General features: G+C 45.0%; 1 protein-coding gene across 8 annotated transcripts in view; it reads right to left on the minus strand.

Moving 5' to 3' along the window:
- Nucleotides 1-16,785, minus strand: part of GSPT1 (G1 to S phase transition 1) — a 40,381-nt gene extending 23,596 nt beyond the window's left edge. The window contains exons 1-4 of one of the 8 annotated variants that reach the window (XM_072835829.1): nt 16,714-16,785; nt 1,450-1,494; nt 1,297-1,338; nt 357-584 (exon numbers count right to left, since the gene is read on the minus strand). In XM_072835829.1, coding sequence (XP_072691930.1) covers nt 357-584; nt 1,297-1,318 — 250 coding nt within the window. In that variant the 5' untranslated portion in view covers nt 1,319-1,338; nt 1,450-1,494; nt 16,714-16,785. Of the gene's footprint in view, nt 1-356; nt 585-1,296; nt 1,339-1,449; nt 1,495-10,675; nt 10,695-14,465; nt 14,485-14,887; nt 14,994-15,309; nt 15,904-15,998; nt 16,064-16,417; nt 16,524-16,713 lie in introns of those variants that run through there. The other 7 variants (XM_072835826.1, XM_072835827.1, XM_072835824.1 and 4 more) reach the window with 7 other exon arrangements.
- Nucleotides 16,786-20,585: the final 3,800 nt, after the last annotated feature.

Genomic DNA, 20,585 nt, shown 5'->3' on the forward strand with positions numbered 1-20,585 from the left:
TACACACAAGAAAACTAGATTGGGATATTAATTAACATATGTCATCATAAAAAAAAAATATGTCATCATATGTTTAGCCACCATTGCGCTGGGAGGGTGGATCTATAGACCAATGGCGCATCACATATAAATATACTAAATCTTATTTTTTTCAGCTCCCATGCCATTACAAAATTATTTATTTGTCCCACAAAGTGTTGGCAGTTTTGCCAGGTTAAAAAAAAAAAAAAAAAATTTATCGAGTTAAAAATCCAAACATTTCAGATTAATTCACGTCAGTTTCACTCAAAATCTCTGTGGAGCTGTTTGATGTACCCAGTGACTGGTGGTATTTCATAGCCAGGAGGGCAACTTACCTACATGCCCAATGAATACCACATTTACATGTTCTTTTTTTGGAGCCCCCGGGGGCGCGACCACAGATTTGGGTTTTGGTATTTCCTCTTCCTCCTCCATCATTTCTTGGGCACTCTCCTCAGCAGCTCTTCCATCTCCCATGGAACAACCCCCTAACTCTGCTTCACTTATTTCTTCTTTGTGCTCCCATGATTCTTCTGGGGACATTTCTGTCTCCCCATTTTCTACTGAAATAAGACATTTAATGTAGAATTCTGAAAAAGACTTACAACAATCTGTACTGTACAACACAGATGCCTTCCAACAACAAATAGAACCTTGCATATTTAGTTCTAGTTCTTAAAGTCTAGTGAAACATAAGCAAGGAAGTCTCTTTCACAACAGAAATGGATTACAGCTTTCAAGCCAGCCCCACTGCTGACATCAGAGATGACTCAGAGATTGATGAGAGATTGCTATTTTAACAAAGCTTCATTTCCATAAGGACAAACAAAATGTAAACAGGAGATGTACCACTCCTAACAGCCCAGTTATTCCAGTGTCAGGAAAATGGGAAAGTTTAAAATCAGAACACAGGGTTTACAAGATCTTTGCTTTTTCTTCTGCAAATAATCTGGTGTCAACTTTATCAACCACATTGGGAATCTGACACCTTTAAGAATAAGAAAGTTGCAAAAAGGAAGGAAATTTTTCACAAACAAAACAGAATAAGCTCAAGTCCTTAACCCAACTTTAGCAGTCTTCCACTCAGCTTTAACATCTGCAATCATTCAGCATATCATGGCAGCGCTGATGCCCAACTACTGCTTTCTAAATTCCAACAGCAAAGACTCAAAGTTTTAAACGTAGGCATTACAATAACCATGACACTTACATTTGCACCTTATATCCTGATAGGGTTTCAAAATACTGTATTAATATGGTCAGAAATTTTCTTACCAACAGGTTCTGAAAGTTCCATGCTAACAGCTGAATTTGAACCTAGACAAGAAATTGAGATATTGTATTTACAAAACAATATCCAGGTTTCACATACCATAGACAACTTAATGTTTTCTCAATTAGACAGAGGGTCGTATCACAGAAAATTACCTTCACATAACAATGACTGTTCCTCTTGAGAAGGTTCCACAGGTGCTGTTAAATAGAAATAAGTTCTATTAAAAATGAAGTCCTTTACATCCATCTTTATATATCTTTTAAGTTACGGTAAAAACCGAACTTCAATAACACAACAAAAGCCTCAATAATTTAGACCAAGAGCAACTAACTCAGGTGTTCAAATTAGAAGTCTCTGTTTAAAAAATCTTTTTAAACACGTACTGATTACAGCCAGTTTTACATTTTCTGTAATTGAAATATACTCATAAAGGCATGCTAATTTTCTTAATTTGCTTCATAAAACTTCTCCTTCAAAGATATTGTAAAAGTAATCTGCAGCACAGTGCAGATCAAATTAGTGAGATTTTGTTCAACAAATACACGTTACTTCTCTAGATTCTCTCTTGGCAGCTCCAGCCCAAGAAGGCTATGATTAGCTATTTTTAAGATTCCATAATCACATTTTATTACCAAGATCCTTGAATAAATTCTGTTTGATACCAATAATATAAAAAGGACATTTACATGAAGTCCTTGAAATGCAAATGATCCCTTACAACATGTCAGAAAAGGTGATTACAATGATGCCAGTTTTGTCCTATATTAGAATTCTAAGATCAAGCAACAATCCAGTTTCCACAGCTGTCACACTGCAAATCTACTTATGACATCACTGGAAGAGAGGTATGAGAAATATATCCTGATACCCAAATATACGTGAGTTTATTTTATATGTGATAAGCCTAAATGACACTCCCAATATGAAAGTGCCCTTGCTTCAAAAAATCTCTAAGATGCAGAATGTATCAAAGAATTCCAAGTCACCTGAATCCTACACACCAAATAATAAAGAATAGTGAATTCATAAACTGCAAAGCTCATATTTAAAAATCACTGCACAGATACACCTGTAAATCAAGACAAAGTTTTGGGTCCAGTCTCCAACAATGTGAAGTGTAGGAAGAAAGTAATTTCCTGTTCCAGAAAGGTAAAGGGCAACCAAGTTTTTCCGAAAAGTAACATGCTGAGTGTTACTCAGGAAGATCCCTCTATGGTGGCAGATAGACCAACATCACCATATAGGAAAGCCTGCCCTCTGAACAAATGAGCAGTACAAATAGAGAGGAGGGGTTGAGGGCAAAGCTAACAGAGGCATCATCTGGCAAGAGGAGGAAGAGTGAAAGGTCTAAGATGATCCCAGCCTACATGATTAGCAGGATATTAACAGAAAATAAGAAAAAAAATCATTTGATTTTTTAAAATTTTATTTATTTATTCATGAGAGACAGAGAGAGAGAAGCAGGCTCCCTTCAGGGAGCCCGATGTGGGACTCGATCCCAGGACTCCAGGACCACACCCTGGGCCACAGGCAGGCAAGCGCTCAACCTCTGAGCCACCCGGGCGTCCTCCCACCCCCCCACCCCCCAAAAAAATCATTTGAACAAGGTTTGGGAGGGAACAGGAATTATACTTCAGGTGTAATAGAGATTAACTTTTTGTTTTCCTATTTCAAAGAAAACTTTATGGGTAGAGTAAGGAAAATTGCCCCATTTTCAGAGAAAACCAGGCATGCTAAGTGAACCAAGTTTTTGTGCCTCCTCGGGATGGAGGAGAGCAGCACAGGGTAGTGGTAAGGGGCTGGCACTGAGCTGACTCCTACTTTAAATGCTGGCTTGTCCCCTCAAGTTATGAGATGCAGCTACTTCACTGGAATTCTGGAAATGACATGCCATCCACCTGACAGGACTGCTGAGAAAATTAAATGAGAGAATACATTTGTTTCAAGTCTATTAAATAATTACTGGCACCAAGCAGATAATCAACATGTGAGTCTCTCCCCCTAACACGCACTGAGGTACACTCAACTCTATCAAACCAGCATGACTATCAGATGTGTCGATCAGACGGAGGTACTCAAAAATCCACACAGCACTGGCGGTGGGGGAAATTAACTCCAATTGATTTTTAATGAGCCCTGATGTGCTGACTCATTCAACTCCCCCCCCCCACCAAACACCCTGAAATACATAAATCACTCCCATCTAACACGCAGACAAACCCAACCCAACTGGGCTTTTTCCAAGTTAGACAAGTGCCATCTCGCCCTTCTTCAAATGGCCGTTGCTGAAAAACTACTCAGTAAAAGTAAACTGAGTCAGAGGTGATGCAGTGTTTTAAGGCGAGGGAAAAGATCACGTAGTAAGACACCCCAAACTGCAGAGGAGCTTTACAAAACCAAACAATACCACACCTGACCACCTAGTTCTAGAACCAACTCTTAGGCTTACAAATACACAATACATGCAGAAGACTGTGAGGCACTTCCAGGATAATGACATCAATCACCAGACCACCTCCGTGGCTGTAAAATAATAATAATCTGTTCGTGGCCTTATTTTTCAAAACATTCTATTTATGTTTGCCTTATGTTTGTAAAGCTCACAGGGACAGAGTCAAGTACTAAAAACAACTAAGTGCTTAATAAATACCTAGGCATATTAAAAGGCCCCCAAATAAGAAGTTGACCGTACTTTCCCCAAGGTGGAAAAAAGCTTTCCACCCATTCAGACAGATCACATTATAAACTTAATGGCAATGCCAGCGACATTTGTGAACTCATATTTTTGCAATAATGAACCAGAAAAATCAGATATAGCAAGCTGTTCTTTTAAATTTAAACTTCTCAATATAACTGCACCCGTCTTCTCATACACACACATACACCCAGGCAACCCTTTCCAGTTCATTCTACTCAGATCTTACTCATAATGTACATTCATTCTGACTTTACTAGCTACTAAGGAGCCCGGGCTGAGAATTCTAAGGCCCAAAGTCATTTGTTCATAGTCAGCAAACAGATGACCATGATTTCAAGTCCTGCACAGTTCATATCCGCTAGCGAAGGAAAAGTTAGTAAATCTCCCGAGGAGTGAGGAGTGACATTATGGTTTCCTATTTTCCAATGGTATTTCCATGTTCAGAGATAAACTCTTATCAAGCATTCAAAAAAAGGAACAATTCTACTTAAGTGGGAAAGCTATCAGAGTGCATCAATGAGTAACCTGCAATACCCCAGATTAAAAGGGAAACTAATACTCTGGTTCATGATCAAGGAAGATTAATGAACTGGATGTGATACTGGGTATACCACCACAAATTTTAAAACAAGAAGGATGTTACCAATATTATTGCCTGTGCTAAAGCACAGATGATAATCTGAATCTTAAAACTGTTAGAGAAAATTTGAACCTGCTGAAATAAGCCAGACACAAAGGGTCACTCATATAAAATGTTCAGAATAGGAAAATCCATCATAGAGCCCGCAAGCAGGCTGGTGGTTGCCAGAGCTGGGAGGAGGAGGGGGGAATAGGAAGTAAGTGCTTAATGGGAATGGGTCTCCTCTTGGGGTGATGAAAATGTTTTGGAACTAGACAGAGGTGTGGTTGCACAACATTGGCTAAATTATTCACCTTAAAATGGTTAATTGTTATGTGGATTGCACTGTAATTTTTTTAATAGATTTTATTTATTCATGAGAGACACAGAGAAAGAGAGAGAGAGGCAGACATAGGCAGAGGGAGAAGCAAGCTCCATGCAGGGAGCCTGACTGTGGGACTCAATCCTAGGACCCCAGGTTCATGCCCTGGGCTGAAGGCAGGTGCTCAACCGCTGAGACACCCAGGCGTCTCTCTAATTTTTGTTTTTAAAGATTTATTTATTTGAGAGCAAGAGAGCACACATGCGCGCGTGTGCAGCTCTTGAGGGAAAGAGAGCAGCAGACTCCCAGCTGAGCATGGAGCCCACTGCGGGGCTAGATCTCATGACCCTGAGATCGTGAGCTTAGCAGAAATCAAGAGTCAGATGCTTAACCAACAGAGCCACCCAGGGGCCCCGTGATTTCACTGTAATTTTTTAAAAGAATATAAATATTTTTAAAAGATCTGATCATGGAGGGCGCCAACTGGCTGGCTCAGTCAATAGAGCATGAGACTCTGTTCTCAGGTCTGGGGAGTTCAAGCCCCACATGAAATGAAAGATCTCATCATGAAATCAAGCCTTCAACATGGAGATTCCTCAGCCAGCTCATTGATAAAGCTCAAGTTAAGTTAATCAAGGTCATACAGGTGGTTAATAATGAAAGTTATGTTTCAATTCAAGCCACATGTTTTCAACACAAACGTCTGGCCAATTCTTGAAAAGTGCTTAATCTGTATATTTCATAAATAACCAATTTAAATTTGTACTGCTTTAGAAATGAAACTGATCTTTAACCCTCTACACACTAAACAGCAATCTATAAAAGGGCTATCCTAACTAAAATTCCTTAGTCCTGTACATTGTATGCTCATTAAAGAAAAAAATAGGCAACTGCTCCTTCTGTCCTATGTTTTTGGTTTTTTTTTATTTTATTTTATTTATTCATTCATGAGACACAGAGAGAGAGAGGCAGAGACACAGGTAGAGGGAGAAGCAGGCTTCATGCAGGGAGCCTGACATGGGACTCGATCCCGGGTCTCCAGGATCACACCCTGGGCCGAAGGCAGGCGCTAAACCGCTGAGCCACCCAGGGATCCCTATGCTATGCTTTAATAAAACCACCATTTTGCACCCCAAAAAAAGAAGTGAGAATAGTGTGACAAAATCCCGTCCCAATACAAGTTTCTGCAGTGATGGATATGTTCTCTGTGTTATGACAGGATAGTCTCAAGTCACATGTGGCTATTAAGCCCTTGAAAAGTTTTACCTCAACTGAGGAACTGAATTTTATATTTTAATTTCAATTAATTAAAGAGCCCCAAGTGCACAGCTCTGGCTGCTCACACATTCTCCTCCACTGCGGTACAAACCAGCCACACCTGATCTTCCACTCTCATCACAGTCCCTACCCGGCCCCCCACCTGAAGGCTAATGATCCCTCCTCAGAACTCCTCTAGGATAGTACCCTGCCTTCAATTACAGGTGCAAACTCATCTTCCTTCTGGTTCCCAAGGCCATTACAGACTTCCAGAACAGTGGTTTTCTGAAATATGGAGACTTTTTTCCTACCCTTGTAGTCCCCACAAGCTGGCACAGCGCATGGACCATACAGAACACACACCTGATTTTACTGAATCCCTTCAGCTTTCTCTTGGTTTTCAGAGCTAGCTCCTTGTGATCTTATTGGCTCAGTTTTCTCAGCAGTACTGGTGTCGTCTTATGTTTACCACATTCCCATTAGGGCTCAAAAGAGTAAAACCAACCTCCTGTGTGCCGACTTTTTAACAAGAGGTTAGAGAAACAATATTCAAAAGATGTTCTGGGGGGATCCCTGGGTGGCTCAGCGGTTTGGCACCTGCCTTTGGCCCAGGGCAGATCTTGGGAGTCCCAGGATCAAGTCCCACATCGGGCTCCAGGCATGGAGCCTGCTTGTCCCTCTGCCTGTGTCTCTGCCTCTCTTTCTCTGTTTCTCTCATGAATGAATAAATAAAAACCTTAAAAAAAAAAAAAAAAGATGTTCAAGTACAGTCTGAGTAAGGAACTAAAACTTCTCTAGCACCCAGGTGACTAGGAAGTCTCACCAAAACTGCATGCTGAGCTATTTTTCTCCCAGAGACAAAATGGGAAACAGTAAAGGCAGACATCAGAAAGAAGAGCTCGCAGAACATATACAAAGGTCCATGTTTTTGCCTTAATTACCTAACACTCTAAAAATAAAAGGCATGATGTCACAGACAGTCATGGCCAGAGCTGTTTAAATTATTTTACATCATCGTTTCCAAAAATGTATAAAGCAGCAATTTCAAGGTATTACTTTAGAGCACTGCCTCCTTATAAGAATGTTACTCCGCTCACACGGAGACAGAACACAGAGAGTGCCATAGCCCACACAGTCATGGGCTCCTTTTCTGAAGAAAGTATCTCGGCCAAAAAGATCTTTTAATATCAAATCACAAGGAAAGGGCTAGCAAATAACCATTACTAGAATAAGCTTTGAAGTCAGACCTAGATTCTAATCTAGCTTCTCCGTGTAGTCATGGATATCACCTTGCTAATTTACTTAGCTTCTCTGAGCCTTAATTTTCTTATCTGTAAAATGTGTTAACAGCACCTATACATGAGGAGATTGTTGTGAAGATTCCACATTAAGTGGTAACTGCCAAGTAAATTTATGATTACAACAAGCAGGTCAAAGCCCCATTAATAATTACAAAAACTTAAGAATAAAATGTAAGGCAAATTCCAGAGTGAGAAGACCCACGCTGATCGTAGTATCAGCTCTAAGCATACCCTTTTCCCCATTATTAAAAAGTGATGTGTGCAGAGAGCACTGAACTAGCAGTTGGCAAATGTAGATTCTAGAATCAACCATGTCATTAAAGCAGTGAGTGACCTTATGCCTTCACTTAGCATCTCTAGGCTTCAGTTTCTTTTTTTTTTTTTTAATTTTTATTTATTTATGATAGTCACACAGAGAGAGAGAGAGAGGCAGAGACATAGGCAGAGGGAGAAGCAGGCTCCATGCACTGGGAGCCCGACGTGGGATTCGATCCTGGGTCTCCAGGATCACGCCCTGGGCCAAAGGCAGGCGCTAAACTGCTGCGCCACCCAGGGATCCCTAGGCTTCAGTTTCTTTATCCAAAAATGAGGCAATTGTATTACTGCTGGAGTCATTTCTAGCCCCCACATTCCAAAATCTTATCTATTTAATCACTAACAATGCCACATACCAACTTGATTAGGCTTTCTGTAAAGTCCCACTGTATTCTTCAAACAACCCTAAAATATCCATCTACGATTTATATCCCACCTGCATTAAAAACAAGGAGGTATACCTGAAATACATAAACCTGAAACTATTTCAGACAGCCCTAATAAGGTACAAAGTAAGAGAAAAACATCTATATGCAACCAAAAGCAACTACCCAAAGGAGATGGACACAGGCCACTTAGTAGTATGGTTAACCCACTGGAGTTCTGCAGCAATGGTCAACCAGGAAATTGCCTCAATGACACTGACAGGTATGCACTTTTTGTTTGTTTCAAGTGACTATCATTACCTAGTCGGAATGTGGTCTGGAATTTGGTGTCACCACTCTCAGGCCAGGCTAATAAAAGATGCTCAGAAAACCCTTACAGTTTCTCTCACCTGGAAAGTAGAATTATGCTGGGGATCTGGTTCAACTTGGAGTACGGTAACAGTTGGGTTTCCTCAGAACAAAGCCATTTATGAAAAAAAAAAAAAAAACAAATACATCTACAGCCCAGCCATGCTTTGTTAAGATCTACTGAAAGCAAGGACAAAACTTTTAAGCAGCTTTGATATGAATCAACGATGACAGTTAAAAAAGGAGTCTAAGGGTCTCAGAACAATCAAGAATCTTCAACTAGCGGCCAATTCTTGCTTCCCAAAGATTTTTAAGAACTGCAAATAGAAGGATGCAATCCTAAATTAACATGCCCAACAGATACACTACCAGAACTGCGGTAGCTCAGGGCTGTTCATATGAAAGAGACAACAAATAGTCTAAAAAGAAGAGCAAGCGATGCTAATAGGAATGCAAGCTCTAGCACAAGGAATAGTCAGTGGGACTGTAATAGCAGCTGCCTGGTGACAGACGGGAGCTATACTTGTTGTGGGAGGAACCACTATATTGTACACCTGAAACTAATGTAACATTGTGTGTCAACTATACTTCAATTAATGTAAAAAGATAACCAATGCTCTACTCCAGCAAGTTCCTAGGAAACTTAAAACAGAGAAACACAAGGGTAAGTTGTATATGTAAATTAGATCTCAATTTAAAAAGACCCCAAGGTATTTACAAAGAACACTTAGCAGAAAATAGATCTCCAGTTTTATGATTAGGGTGACAGGACTGAAACCACTTATGTAAGGAAAAGTGTGAACGATTCCTCCTCTCAGCTTTGAAAGCTCTCTCCCCACTCTGTATGGCCCTCTTACCATGTTGGGGCCCTCATTAGAGTAAAATAGGTATTTGATCCATTCCTTTCCAGGCTCCTTGAGGGTCACAACTTAATCATCTTGGTAGCATCCCTTCAAGTACCTGGCACAGCATTCTCCTGTGTTCTAAAGGCCTTCAAACGTTTGTTGGTTAATTGCTATATATATATATAAGCAAAGCCAGAGATTCACATCTCAAAACAATCCATTCTATTTCTGCTAATTCACCCCAAAAGGTTATCAAATCTCTTTCATTCCTTTCTTTTCAACAGAAAGACCATACTACTTTAACACTTTAAAACATTTCCTCTTTGGGACACCTGGGTGGCTCAGCCAGTTAAGTGTCCAACTCTTGGTTTAGGCTCCAGTGGTCATCTCAGGATCCTGAGATTGAGCCCCTCCATGGGTTCCAAGCTCAATGTGCAAGGAGTCTGCTTGGGATTCTCTCTCCCTCCGCCCCTCCTGTGTGTGTACTCTCTCTTAAAAAAAAAAAAAAAAAAAACTTTTTGTTTTCAAAAAAGGTATCTACTCCCCAGTGAATAAATGCAAGCAAGACAAGGCTTAAAATCTGTCCTGTACATTTCTCTAACTGGCATGATAAATTTTAATTGCTGTCTTTTCATTCCAGAAAAGGTGAAAAATAAGCAAAGGCCAAAAGAAGGCACAAAGCTATGTACTAACTACCCTAAATAAAACCTGCCCCAAAGTGAGTTTATTACCAATCAAAAATTCTAACAGTTTAAATAAAAAACTGCTTGATGTGGCACAGCACCAGTCAATGCGTTCGCTTGTTACATAGTTCTCCATACTCTGGCCATTCAAGCTTGTAAAATCATGAAATAAGAACCCAAATCTAATGGGACGCCTAGGTGGCTCAGGGGTTGAGCGTCCAATTTTGGCTCAGGGAGTGATCCTGGGGTCCTGGGACTGAGTTCCACATGGGGCTCCCTGTGAGGAGGCTGCCTTTCCCTCTGCCTATGTCTCTATTCCTCTGTGTGTCTCTCATGAATAAATAAAAATCTAAGAAAGCAAGAAAGCAAGAAAGAAAAGAAAAAAGAAAAGAAAAGAAAAGAAAAGAAAAAAGAAAAAAAAAAAAAAGAAAAAAGAAAGAAAGAAAGAAAGAGAACGAAAGGGGGAGAGAGAGAAAGAGAAGAGAAGAAAGAGAAGAAAGAGAAGAAAGAAAGAAAGAACCCAAATCTAAGAGTCTAATAAATCAGTAAATCAAGGTAGGAAAAGAAATTCCAGGAACAATCCTTTTCCCTGCTTCTCTCTTACTGCACTCCACTGTCTGTTCCATGGAATCCTGAAAAATCCTTGACAGTAGAATTGTTGTTGCAGGCCTTCTGGTCTTACAGAAAGAGAAACAAATCTCAAGAATCTTATCTACTGGGGCATCTGGGTGGCTCAGTGATTGAGCATCTGCCTTCAGCTCAGGTCATAATCCCTGGGTCCTGGGATCAAGTCCCATATCAGGCTCCCCACAGGGAGCCTGCTTCTCCTTCTGCCTATGTCTGTCTCTCATGAATAAATAAAATCTTAAAAAAAAAAAGAATCTTATCTATCTAAATTTATCTATCAATTTCCACAGGTATTGTATAATGTAAATAATGTCTAAGAGCCCTTCTGGACAAAACAATTATTACTTTGATTCTGGATCTTATGGCTCTGCTGAGGTCACCTTTGAGACTAGTGACTAACAAGCATTCACCAAGTGGTAATGGTCTCAAACTTTGTGAATGTACTAAAAACTACTGTATATTTCTTTTTTTAAAAGATTGTGTTTATTTATTCATGACAGAGAGAGAGAGGCAGGCGGAGGGAGAAGCAAGCTCCATTCAGGGAGCCCAATGTGGGACTTGATCCTGGGACCCTGGGATCACACCCAAAGCTGGAAAGCAGACACCCAACCGCTGAGCCACCCAGGCGTCCCACTACTGTATATTTCTAAAAGGTAAATTTTTAATGGTGCATTATAGCTTACTCATTTTGGGGAAAAAAAAAAAAAACCACCTCTCCCCTACAAAAAGGCATTCAGCGGAACTCAAACACTACAAAATAGAACATTTCTTGGGATCCCTGGGTGGCTCAGCGGTTTAGTGCCTGCCTTTGGCCCAGCATGTGATCCCGGAGACCCGGATGGAGTCCCACATCGGGCTCCCTGCATGGAGCCTGCTTCTCCCTCTGCCTGCGTCTCTGCCTCTCTCTCTATCTTTCATGATAAATAAATAAAATCTTAAAAAAAAAAAAAAAGAAAGAAAAGAACATTTCTAAAATTCAAGTTTCACAATACAATGTGCAACATTTTGAAGACAATTCCTCCTCTGAGGGCCTACTTAGGACTGCTAGTTTTATTGTACTGCTTTTATTATTATTTTTCTTAAGGATTTTATTTATGCATGAGAGACACAGAGAGAGAGTAAGAGGCAGAGATACAGGCAGGGGGAGAAGCAGGCTCCATGCAGGGAGCCTGATGCGAGACTTGATCCCGGGACTCCAGGATCACGCCCTGAGTCAAAGGCAGACACTCAACTGCTGAGCCACCCAGGCATCCCTCTGTACTGCTTTTAGTGGCAGAGTTTTGAGAGGTGTTGAGGGTGGGGTGGTAGAAAGAACACTAAACTACTATTTTAGAAGCTCTGGCTGTTCTAAAAGTCCAAGTGCTATGTATGCTCTGAAAAATGTGTGTCTCTCATATTCCTATATTGAAATCCTAATGCCTAATGTGATAAAATTAAGTGGGGCCTTTCAGAGGTCCTAGGTCATGAAGGTGGACCCTTCGGGAATAGGATTACTGCCTTCATTAAAAAAAAAAAAAGAAAAAGAAAAAGAAAAAAAGGTCTCATAGAGCTCCTTTGAGCCACAAGAAGTCAGCAGCTGACAACCCAGAAGAGGACTCTCACCAGAACAGGCTGGATTCCCTGATGTCTCAGGCTTCCAGCCTCCAGAGCTGTAAGCAATAAATTTCCGTTGTTTAAAAGCCACCTAGTCTGGAGTATTTTGTTACAGCAGCCCAAATAAACCAAGACACCAAGCAACCCTGATCACCACCATTAAATCTGTTTCTCATTTAACAACAACAACAAAGACTGAACTGGGTGCAAAGTGGAACTTCAAGTACAGTCTATCATAGAAAATGTTAGTTCTAGTACAAGTAACCCATCTTACACATTTTCATTCATTTCAGGACCTCTACTTTAAGGAGCATCACTTAGCCAATTTACTTGGATCTGCAGAGAATTATATTTAAACGAATTATACTTAATTACACTTAAATGTGTTCTACTTAATCATTCCTTTGGAAACCTGTATTAAATTTTCAAAAAGATTCAAGGTCAACACTGAATCCCAAGTTCTGACTTGGGACGGCTAAGAAACAGGCATAACAAGCAGCCCTCCAGAAAGGTGAATGACACTTTGGGCAAAAACATCTTCCTCCTCCTGCTCAAGGCCCACTGAATTTCCAAAAAAAGAGAGGAAGGGAGGGAGGGAAGGAGGGAGGAAAGAAGGAGACCATTTCCTCCAGAAATGACAGATATTCATTCTAGATAGACACATTTTACAAGTCATCCATTCTCATGCTCTATCTCTAGAATCCTTCAAGAGCTCTCCTGGTATTTAGTTTCAAAACACACCCACCACAAATTTCAGCTATGGCTTAACAACAAAAGAAAACATGCTTGCCCTACTGACTATTTCCTCACTATAAAAAAAAGTTGCAAATTTTATGGTCCCCCGCCCCACCGTGAATCTCAATCTAAGTACTATTTCCAACTTTTCCCCTGCTTCTTCCAAGCACAGTTCCCTGTTCTAAGGGTGGTATTTTATGGACCTGAATGGGCTGGAACATGCGATCTAACATAAAACTCTGGACATGAGATGAGAAAACCCATTCTTTTCTAAATAAACATCCTATAGGGGCACCTGGGTAGCTCAGCAGTTGAGCGTCTACCTTTGGCTCAGGACGTGATCTCGGGGTCCAGGATTGAGTCCCACATTGGGCTCCTGCAGGGAGCCTGCTTCTCCCTCTGCCTGTGTCTCTGCCTCTCTGTCTCTCATGAATAAATAAAAATCTTTGAAAAAAAAAAAAACTAAAAAAAAAAAAAAAGCCAAAATTCTTAAAATAAATAAACACCCTACAGAGGATTATTTTTTAAGATTCAGAGACATTTTGTAGAAGCATCTGATAAAGTTACACCAAAATAGGTTTCTGATAACAAAAAGAAAAAACCGATCGCAATGTAGGGAATTTCCTTACTAACAACCACTTCCCCACACACTTTTACATCGCCAACTCCTAGCAATGTCACAGGGAAAATTGTTAAGAATAAAGCTGGAATTGGCAAATACCAGGAAGAGAAAAGCAGTCCCCCTGGTGTAAGATGTACCGCCTAGCCACTCAACAATAACCATCGTTCCTGACCACTGCTCTCAGGATGACTGCCCTTGGATGGCTGATGGCTCTGATGGCTACTCAGGCTGGAAACGGAGTTCTACGGGTGGCCCAAGTGGTGCGGGCCGCTCCAAAGGAAGCAGGGAGGGCCACAGAGAAAATGGCTGGATAAAAGGAATCTACGTGATAAAGTACAGGGAAACCAACACTTTAAGGAGCTGGCAAGGAACTAGTTTGGGCAGCAGAAATGGCTTGATCTAGGGGGAAAAAAAAGAGCTTAATTTCCTTATTGGAAAGGAAAACATCAACTGCCTATGCAAATAAAATACCAAACAACAGGGGATCCCTGGGTGGCTCGGCGGTTTGGCGCCTGCCTTTGGCCCAGGGCGTGATCCTGGAGTCCCGGGATCGAGTCCCGCGTTGGGCTTCAGGCATGGAGCCTGCTTTTGCTTCCGCCTGTGTCTCTGCCCCTCTCTCTCTGTCTCTAGGTCTATCATGAATAAATAAAATCTTAAAAAAAAAAAAAATACCAATCAACAAAGCAACCAAACCCGAGCTACGTCCTCACATACACACTTGGCCAAAGTACTTCTCCAAACCTCCTTTGCCTCCGGGGAGAAGACTGTTACGACAACTTAAGAAACCAGCCTCCTAGAGCACTCTTATGATGCCCACCTAGACTAAGAAACAGCGCAACTGAGAGCTTCAGGGAAAGATCAGCAATCCGGTCTCACTCACGAGCTGCGTGGGAACGTGCACGACCCAGGCCCCCAATCCTCTGCCTTAAACACCGGGAGCAAAGTCCCTTTTCAACCTTTTCCTCTTTAAACCCACGCTGACAGCTCCTAAAATAAGCGCCTTTATCTGCCAAGTTATAAAGTCCGCTCGTCCGACGTTCCTGTAAACGAGTCCTCGGGAGCGTGCTGAGACCCGAGGATTCTCGTAAAGAAGCGGGGGTTCGGCTGGGAACCTCGCAAAAGCTCGGCCGGGGAACGGCCCGCCCGCGGCGGCTGCAGAAGTCCTCAACAGACGCTGCGGGCGCGTGGGGCGGGCGGACGGGCGGACACGCGGCGGGCGCGGGCTGCGCCGAGGCCAACCTGGGCCGGGCCGACGGCTGGGGCAACGCGACGGTGTCGCCAGGGAGCGGGGGCGAAGCGCGAGCCCCCCTTACGGCAAGGCGGGCGTCGGCGGGCGTCGGCGGGCGGCCTGGGCATCCGCGCGGCCGCGGCCGGGGCGCCCCGCTGCAATGCATCTCGGGATTCCTCCGGGACGCTCCGCGCCGCGGCCTGGGGTGGCGGGGACACACGCGAGCGCGCCCCCCCCCGCCCCCCCGCGGCGCCGGCGCCGGCCGGCCCCGCTCCCCGGCCTCGTGGCGCTGACCCGCCGCGGCCCCGCCCGCGCCCTGTGCGGGCTCCGCTCCGGGGGGGCGGGGGGCCGGCCGGGGCTGTCAGCGCCCCACGTGCCGCCCGGCCCCGCGGGGCGCGCCCACCCGCACCCCCGGGGGCTCCCGGCCCTTTACCCGGAGCGCCTCCCGCGCCGCTGCCGGCTCCGTGGCTCGCGGCGGCGGGCGGCGGCGGCTGGGCCGGGCCCCGCAGGAAGGACGGCACGAACTCGGCGGCGTGGACGTTGGGCACGAAGGGCTTGGCGTTGACGTTGAGCTGCCGGCTGAAGGCCGCGCTGAGGGGCTCCCGCTGGGCCTCGGCCGCCGCCGCCGCCGCCGCCGCCGAGGGGCCGCCGCCGCCGCCGCCGCACGGTCCCGGCCCGGGCGCCTCCATGTCCGCCTGGTCCCAGCAGTCGGGCGCCGAGTCGCTGCTGCTGCTGCCGCTGCTGCTCCCGCCGCCGCCGCCGCCGCCGCCGCCGCCGCCGCTGCCCGGATCCATGATCGGGGGGGCCGTGTGTGTGGCGAAGAGAGGGCGGGAAATGGAGGCGGGGGCGACGGGCCGGGCGGGAGCAGGCCGCGCTGACCCGGCCAAGCAGCGAGGCAGACGGGGGGCTCGCGACACAATCCCCGGCGTCGTCGCGGCGAGGGCTCCGGTCCCAACTCCGCACCGGCGACGACGAACGGCGGCGGCGGCGGCGGCTCAGCCCTCCTCGTGTGTGCGAGCGGATCTCCTCCCACCCCAACCCCAACCCCAACCCCAACCACCTCGCACCGCCTCAGCGCCAACCCCACGCCGGCGCGGATTGACCCCTCCCCGCCACCCGTACCTTCGCCTCGGTAGTTCCCGACCCTGCCCGTCCGCGTTGCCGGCTACGAAGCGCGGCGGCGGGCCGAACTACGAGTCCCGGCAGCGCCCGCGCGATACCCCCACCCCCATCCCCGCTGCGGTTTTCCCGGGGGCCGACGGGAGTCGGAGTTCGGAAGCCCGGAGCAACCGGAAGCGGCTCGGGCTCCCGGCAGGCAGCGGGAGGAGGCGGAGGTCTCGGCGTCGCTCGGCGGCCCCACCTGTCACCCGGTGGGGGCGGGGCGGCGGCGCGTCCTCGCGCGACTCTGCGGCCGCCGGGGTGGTCCTCGCCGCGGTCCTGCGCTCCCGCGGCGCCAGCCGGTGCGTCCTCGGCCCCCGGGCTCCCCGGGCCTCCCCGCCTTCCCGCGCCCCGCCCCGCCCCGCAGCCGGATTTCGCCCTACTTTTCAAAGCCGGCGCCGCGCGTCTCGCATCTTCTGCCTTCACTGGGTGCGAGACGGCAGTGACTTGGGCCGCGGCGTGGCTCGTAAAGCGCTCGGGGCCCAGGCTCTGCCCCGGGGCGGGGGGGGGGGGCGGTTATTAAGCTGGAAACTTTGGATGACTCACCGCCTGTTTGACTAGTCACTGAAAGCCTCCCCCCCCCGCCCGAACTTTTCCATCCCTCCCCCCTCCTCCCGGCCCGGGGCCTCGCAGGCTAAACAGAGGACCGGGGCCTCTTCCACGGTGTATCCAGACGTACCCAACTAATAAGGTCATCCCGGTGCGCCCAGCTTCCGTACGACGCACCATTAGGCCAAGTGGGTTTTTCTTCCGAGTGGTGGTGGCGTTGGCTCGAGCGGACCGAGGTTAGGTAAACGTGGGGGGCGGGGGAGCAAAGCAGGAGATGACTACCCAGACCCGATTAGATGCAGTGGGAAAGCAACCTTGTTCCGAGTACCTGTGAGGTTTTTTCCTGTAATTGTGGCCTGTGGAGCCCCAGGCTGGGGGGTGGAGGGGGGGTTGGGGGGGCGGGGGCGGGGAACCTACTGCTGATCTTTTTCTCCAAGGAGTCTAGACAGAGTGAAACTAACTTGCTAAAAATTACAGAGGGAAGGCGTAGACGCTCAGAGAATGCATGTTTCTTAGCAACCTTACGTTAGGGTCCAGAATCTAGATCGAGATGTGAATTTGAATTTTAAATAGCTGTATCTCTTCCTTTTTTCTTTTCTTTTTTTTTTTTTTTTTTTTTTTTTAGGTTTTATTTATTTATTCATGAGAGACACAGAGGGAGAAGCAGGCTCCACGCAGGGAGCCCGACGCGGGATTCGATCCCAGGACCCCGGGATCACGCCCTGGGCCCAAGGCAGGCACTAACCGTTGAGCCACCCGGGGGATCCCTAAACATCTGTATCTTAACGATAAAACAGGACTCAGCCCATTAATGAGACAGCTCAAAAACAGCTGTCTGGTACCTTTCAAAACAAATCCTTATGCTAAAGTGGTTTAAAATTGTGTTTAATATTTAGCAATTTTTATGAATTTTTTTCCCTTGAACTCCACACTTGAGAGTATCAAGTGCTGTAAATGTGAAGAAACGAGAGACCCTCCTTAAAACAAACCTGGCTTTAACTTTTTCTTCAACTCTGTGGTCAAGGCTCCCTGAAATCTTCTGGGTATATATATATATATATATATATTTAATCTTCTGGGTATTGATTTTTCTTTTTTTTTCCACGACAGATGATGTATCCCCCTGATTCATACAAAGTTCAGGTTACAGCCTATTAATATAGTTCTCTGAAGACCCATTTGAAATCTTTCTTAAGACCATCCCACTTTAAAGTTGGTATTAAGTGATTGCCCTCGAATCTACCCAAACCTTAGTAACAATTGATGTAAAATAAATAAATAAAAATCAGATCTTCCGTTATATAAGGGAGACCTGCATTGCTATTGAGATATTTTTATATTATATTTGCAACACGGAAGAAAATACAGTGTGTCCAAAATAAAGTGCCTCCTCACTCAAGATTGGCACTCCCTACCCTATTCCTAAGGGAAAAAAAAATCATGTCAACACACACACAAATGTCAAAAAAAGCAACTGACTCGAAGAGTGACCCGTACTGTCCTTCAGCTGCTTTGTCCCTGGATGCCATACTTCAACATGCATCACCCATAGGGCACCGGATGACGGATCCCTCTTAGGTTAGTTCTTCACATCTAATTAAATTAGCAGTGTCTTTGTGCCCACAAGCTTTTTCAAGAGACAAAGACAAAAACTGCTGAGCCCCACAGCTTAGAAAAGCAGTTGATGTCATTAACTTCCATGTCCCTGAATAGGATAATTATGGAAATTCAGAAAAGAATCCACTCCATTGGTTTTCAAAAGCTGTGACCTGCCAGGGTTGAGGCACTGCTCCAGCAGGGAAGTGAGAGGCTCTTCTTGATAATTGCTGTTGTGCTAAGATTGAATGACTTGAGGTCAGCATCTTTTCATCTTCTTTATGTCTCCAATGCCCAGAGTGATGCCTGGCATAGAAAACATGCTTAACAAATGTTTCATGAATGAATTAGTGCATCAATCGGGAGTTTTGGACCATACTGCCCTTTTATACTCATTTAGAGCTATTGGGACACAGGACTGTCAACATAAAGAGCGAGTTTTCCCAAGGACGTCTTGCTCTATGCTCCATGAACACACAGGGTTAGCTGGACAACCACTTTACTGCAAGCCTGCATTTGGCTCCCTGCCTCAATAAATAAATAATAGTGTGTCTTTTATGCTTCTAAACATGAAGCTGATGTGAAAACTCAGGGCCATCCCAGAGGTTTTAGGGGATGAAAACGTGTACCTACAGATGGACTCAGGTAGCAGGGCCACTCCTGGAAATGTTTTCCATAGGAACAAACACGAGTGTAAAAAGCTGTCCTTTCAGCATTTTTGCAACAGAAACCAGAAACAACCTAAACGTCCATCAACAGGGATATTATGACTCAATATGTGATGGATAGCAACAGTATGCAGTAATATGCAGCTTTCAAAAAGTCACACAGACTTTGTGCTGAAGGGAAAATCCATAACATATGGTGAAGTGGGGCAGCTGGGTGGCTCAGTGGCTGAGCATCTGCCTTTGGATCAGGTCGTGATCCTGGGTCCTGAGATCAAGTCCCGCACTGGGCTCCCTGCAGGGAGTCTGCTTCTCCCTCTGCCTATGTCCCTGCCTCTCTGTGTGTGTCTCTCATGAATAAATAAATAAAATCTTAAAAAATAATAATATGTGGTGAAGTAAGGAAGAGCAATATGTCTTATATGTGTAGAATATAGAGTGGATCAGTATATCTAGTACGATCCTATTTCTTTAAAAGCATCTAGTTTTTTTCTACTCTCTGGGTACTCTTCCCCTAGATCTTCACCCCTCCAGCTCATTGTCATTCAGCTCCGATGTGTCCTCTCCTAACCATCCTGACCCTCCACCAACCCACATCACTCTACCCTGTTACCCAGTTTTATTTTTTATTTCTTTCAGATGCCTTATCACAATCTGAAGTTCTTACTGGTCTCCGTGCCTACTGCCCATCTCCTCCTACTGGAAAATTAATTCCCTGACTCTGTCTGACTTGCTATTGTGTTCTCATCGCCTACAACTGTTGCCTGGCATGGATAAAGTGCTCAGTAAACATTTGAGAGAGAATGAGACATATGTATCATTTTGTATGTTATAAAACTTTAAAGTGTGGACAGTTACATATTAAACAGTTAATGGAAAGCGTGTGGGATGGGATTGGATGTGAATGGAAAGTAGCTAAAAGAAGAAATTGCAATTTTTTACTTTTATGTTTGGATTTTCCTACAAGAAGCAAATTGTTTTAAAAAATTCTTTTATCTGTCGCCTGACTCAGTTGGAAGAACATATGACTCTTGATCTCAGGGTCATGAGTTCAAGCCCCACATTGGGTATAGGGATTACTTAAAACTTTTTTTTTTTAAGATTTATTTATTTATGATAGACCTAGAGAGAGAGAGAGAGAGAGAGAGAGGCACAGGAGGAGGGAGAAACAGGCTCCCTGCCAGGAGCCTGATGCAGGACTCAATACCCGGACTCCAGGATCACGCCCTGGGCCAAAGGCAGGCACCAAAACGCCGAGCCGTCCAGGGATCCCCTACTTAAAACTTTTTTAAAAATTATTTTATTGAGGGCAGCCCAGGTGGCTCAGCGGTTTAGCGCCACCTTCAGCCCAGGGCCTGATCCTGGAGCCCTGGGATGGAGTCCCGGGATCGAGTCCCAAATCAGAGGACTCCCTCTGCCTGTGTCTCTGCCCCTCTCTCTCCCTCTGCGTCTCTCATGAATAAATTAAAATCTTTAAAAAAAAATTATTTTATTGAGATGAAACTCACATGATATAAAATGTACCATTTTAAAGGGAACAATTCAGGGGCGCCTGGGTGGTGCAGTTGGTTGAGCATCCTGCTCTTGGTTTTGGTTCATTTCAGGATCTCAGGTGAGATCCCAATCCATGCTCAGCATGCTGTCTGCTTGAAATTCTCTGTCCTTCTGACCCTCCTACCTGTCCTCTCTCTCTCTAAAATAAAATTTTAAAAAATTATTAAGAGGAACCACTGGGTGGCTC

The sequence above is a fragment of the Canis lupus genome, chromosome 8, assembly GCF_048164855.1.
Source record: "Canis lupus baileyi chromosome 8, mCanLup2.hap1, whole genome shotgun sequence".
In the NCBI taxonomy this organism is placed as follows: Eukaryota; Metazoa; Chordata; class Mammalia; order Carnivora; family Canidae; genus Canis; species Canis lupus.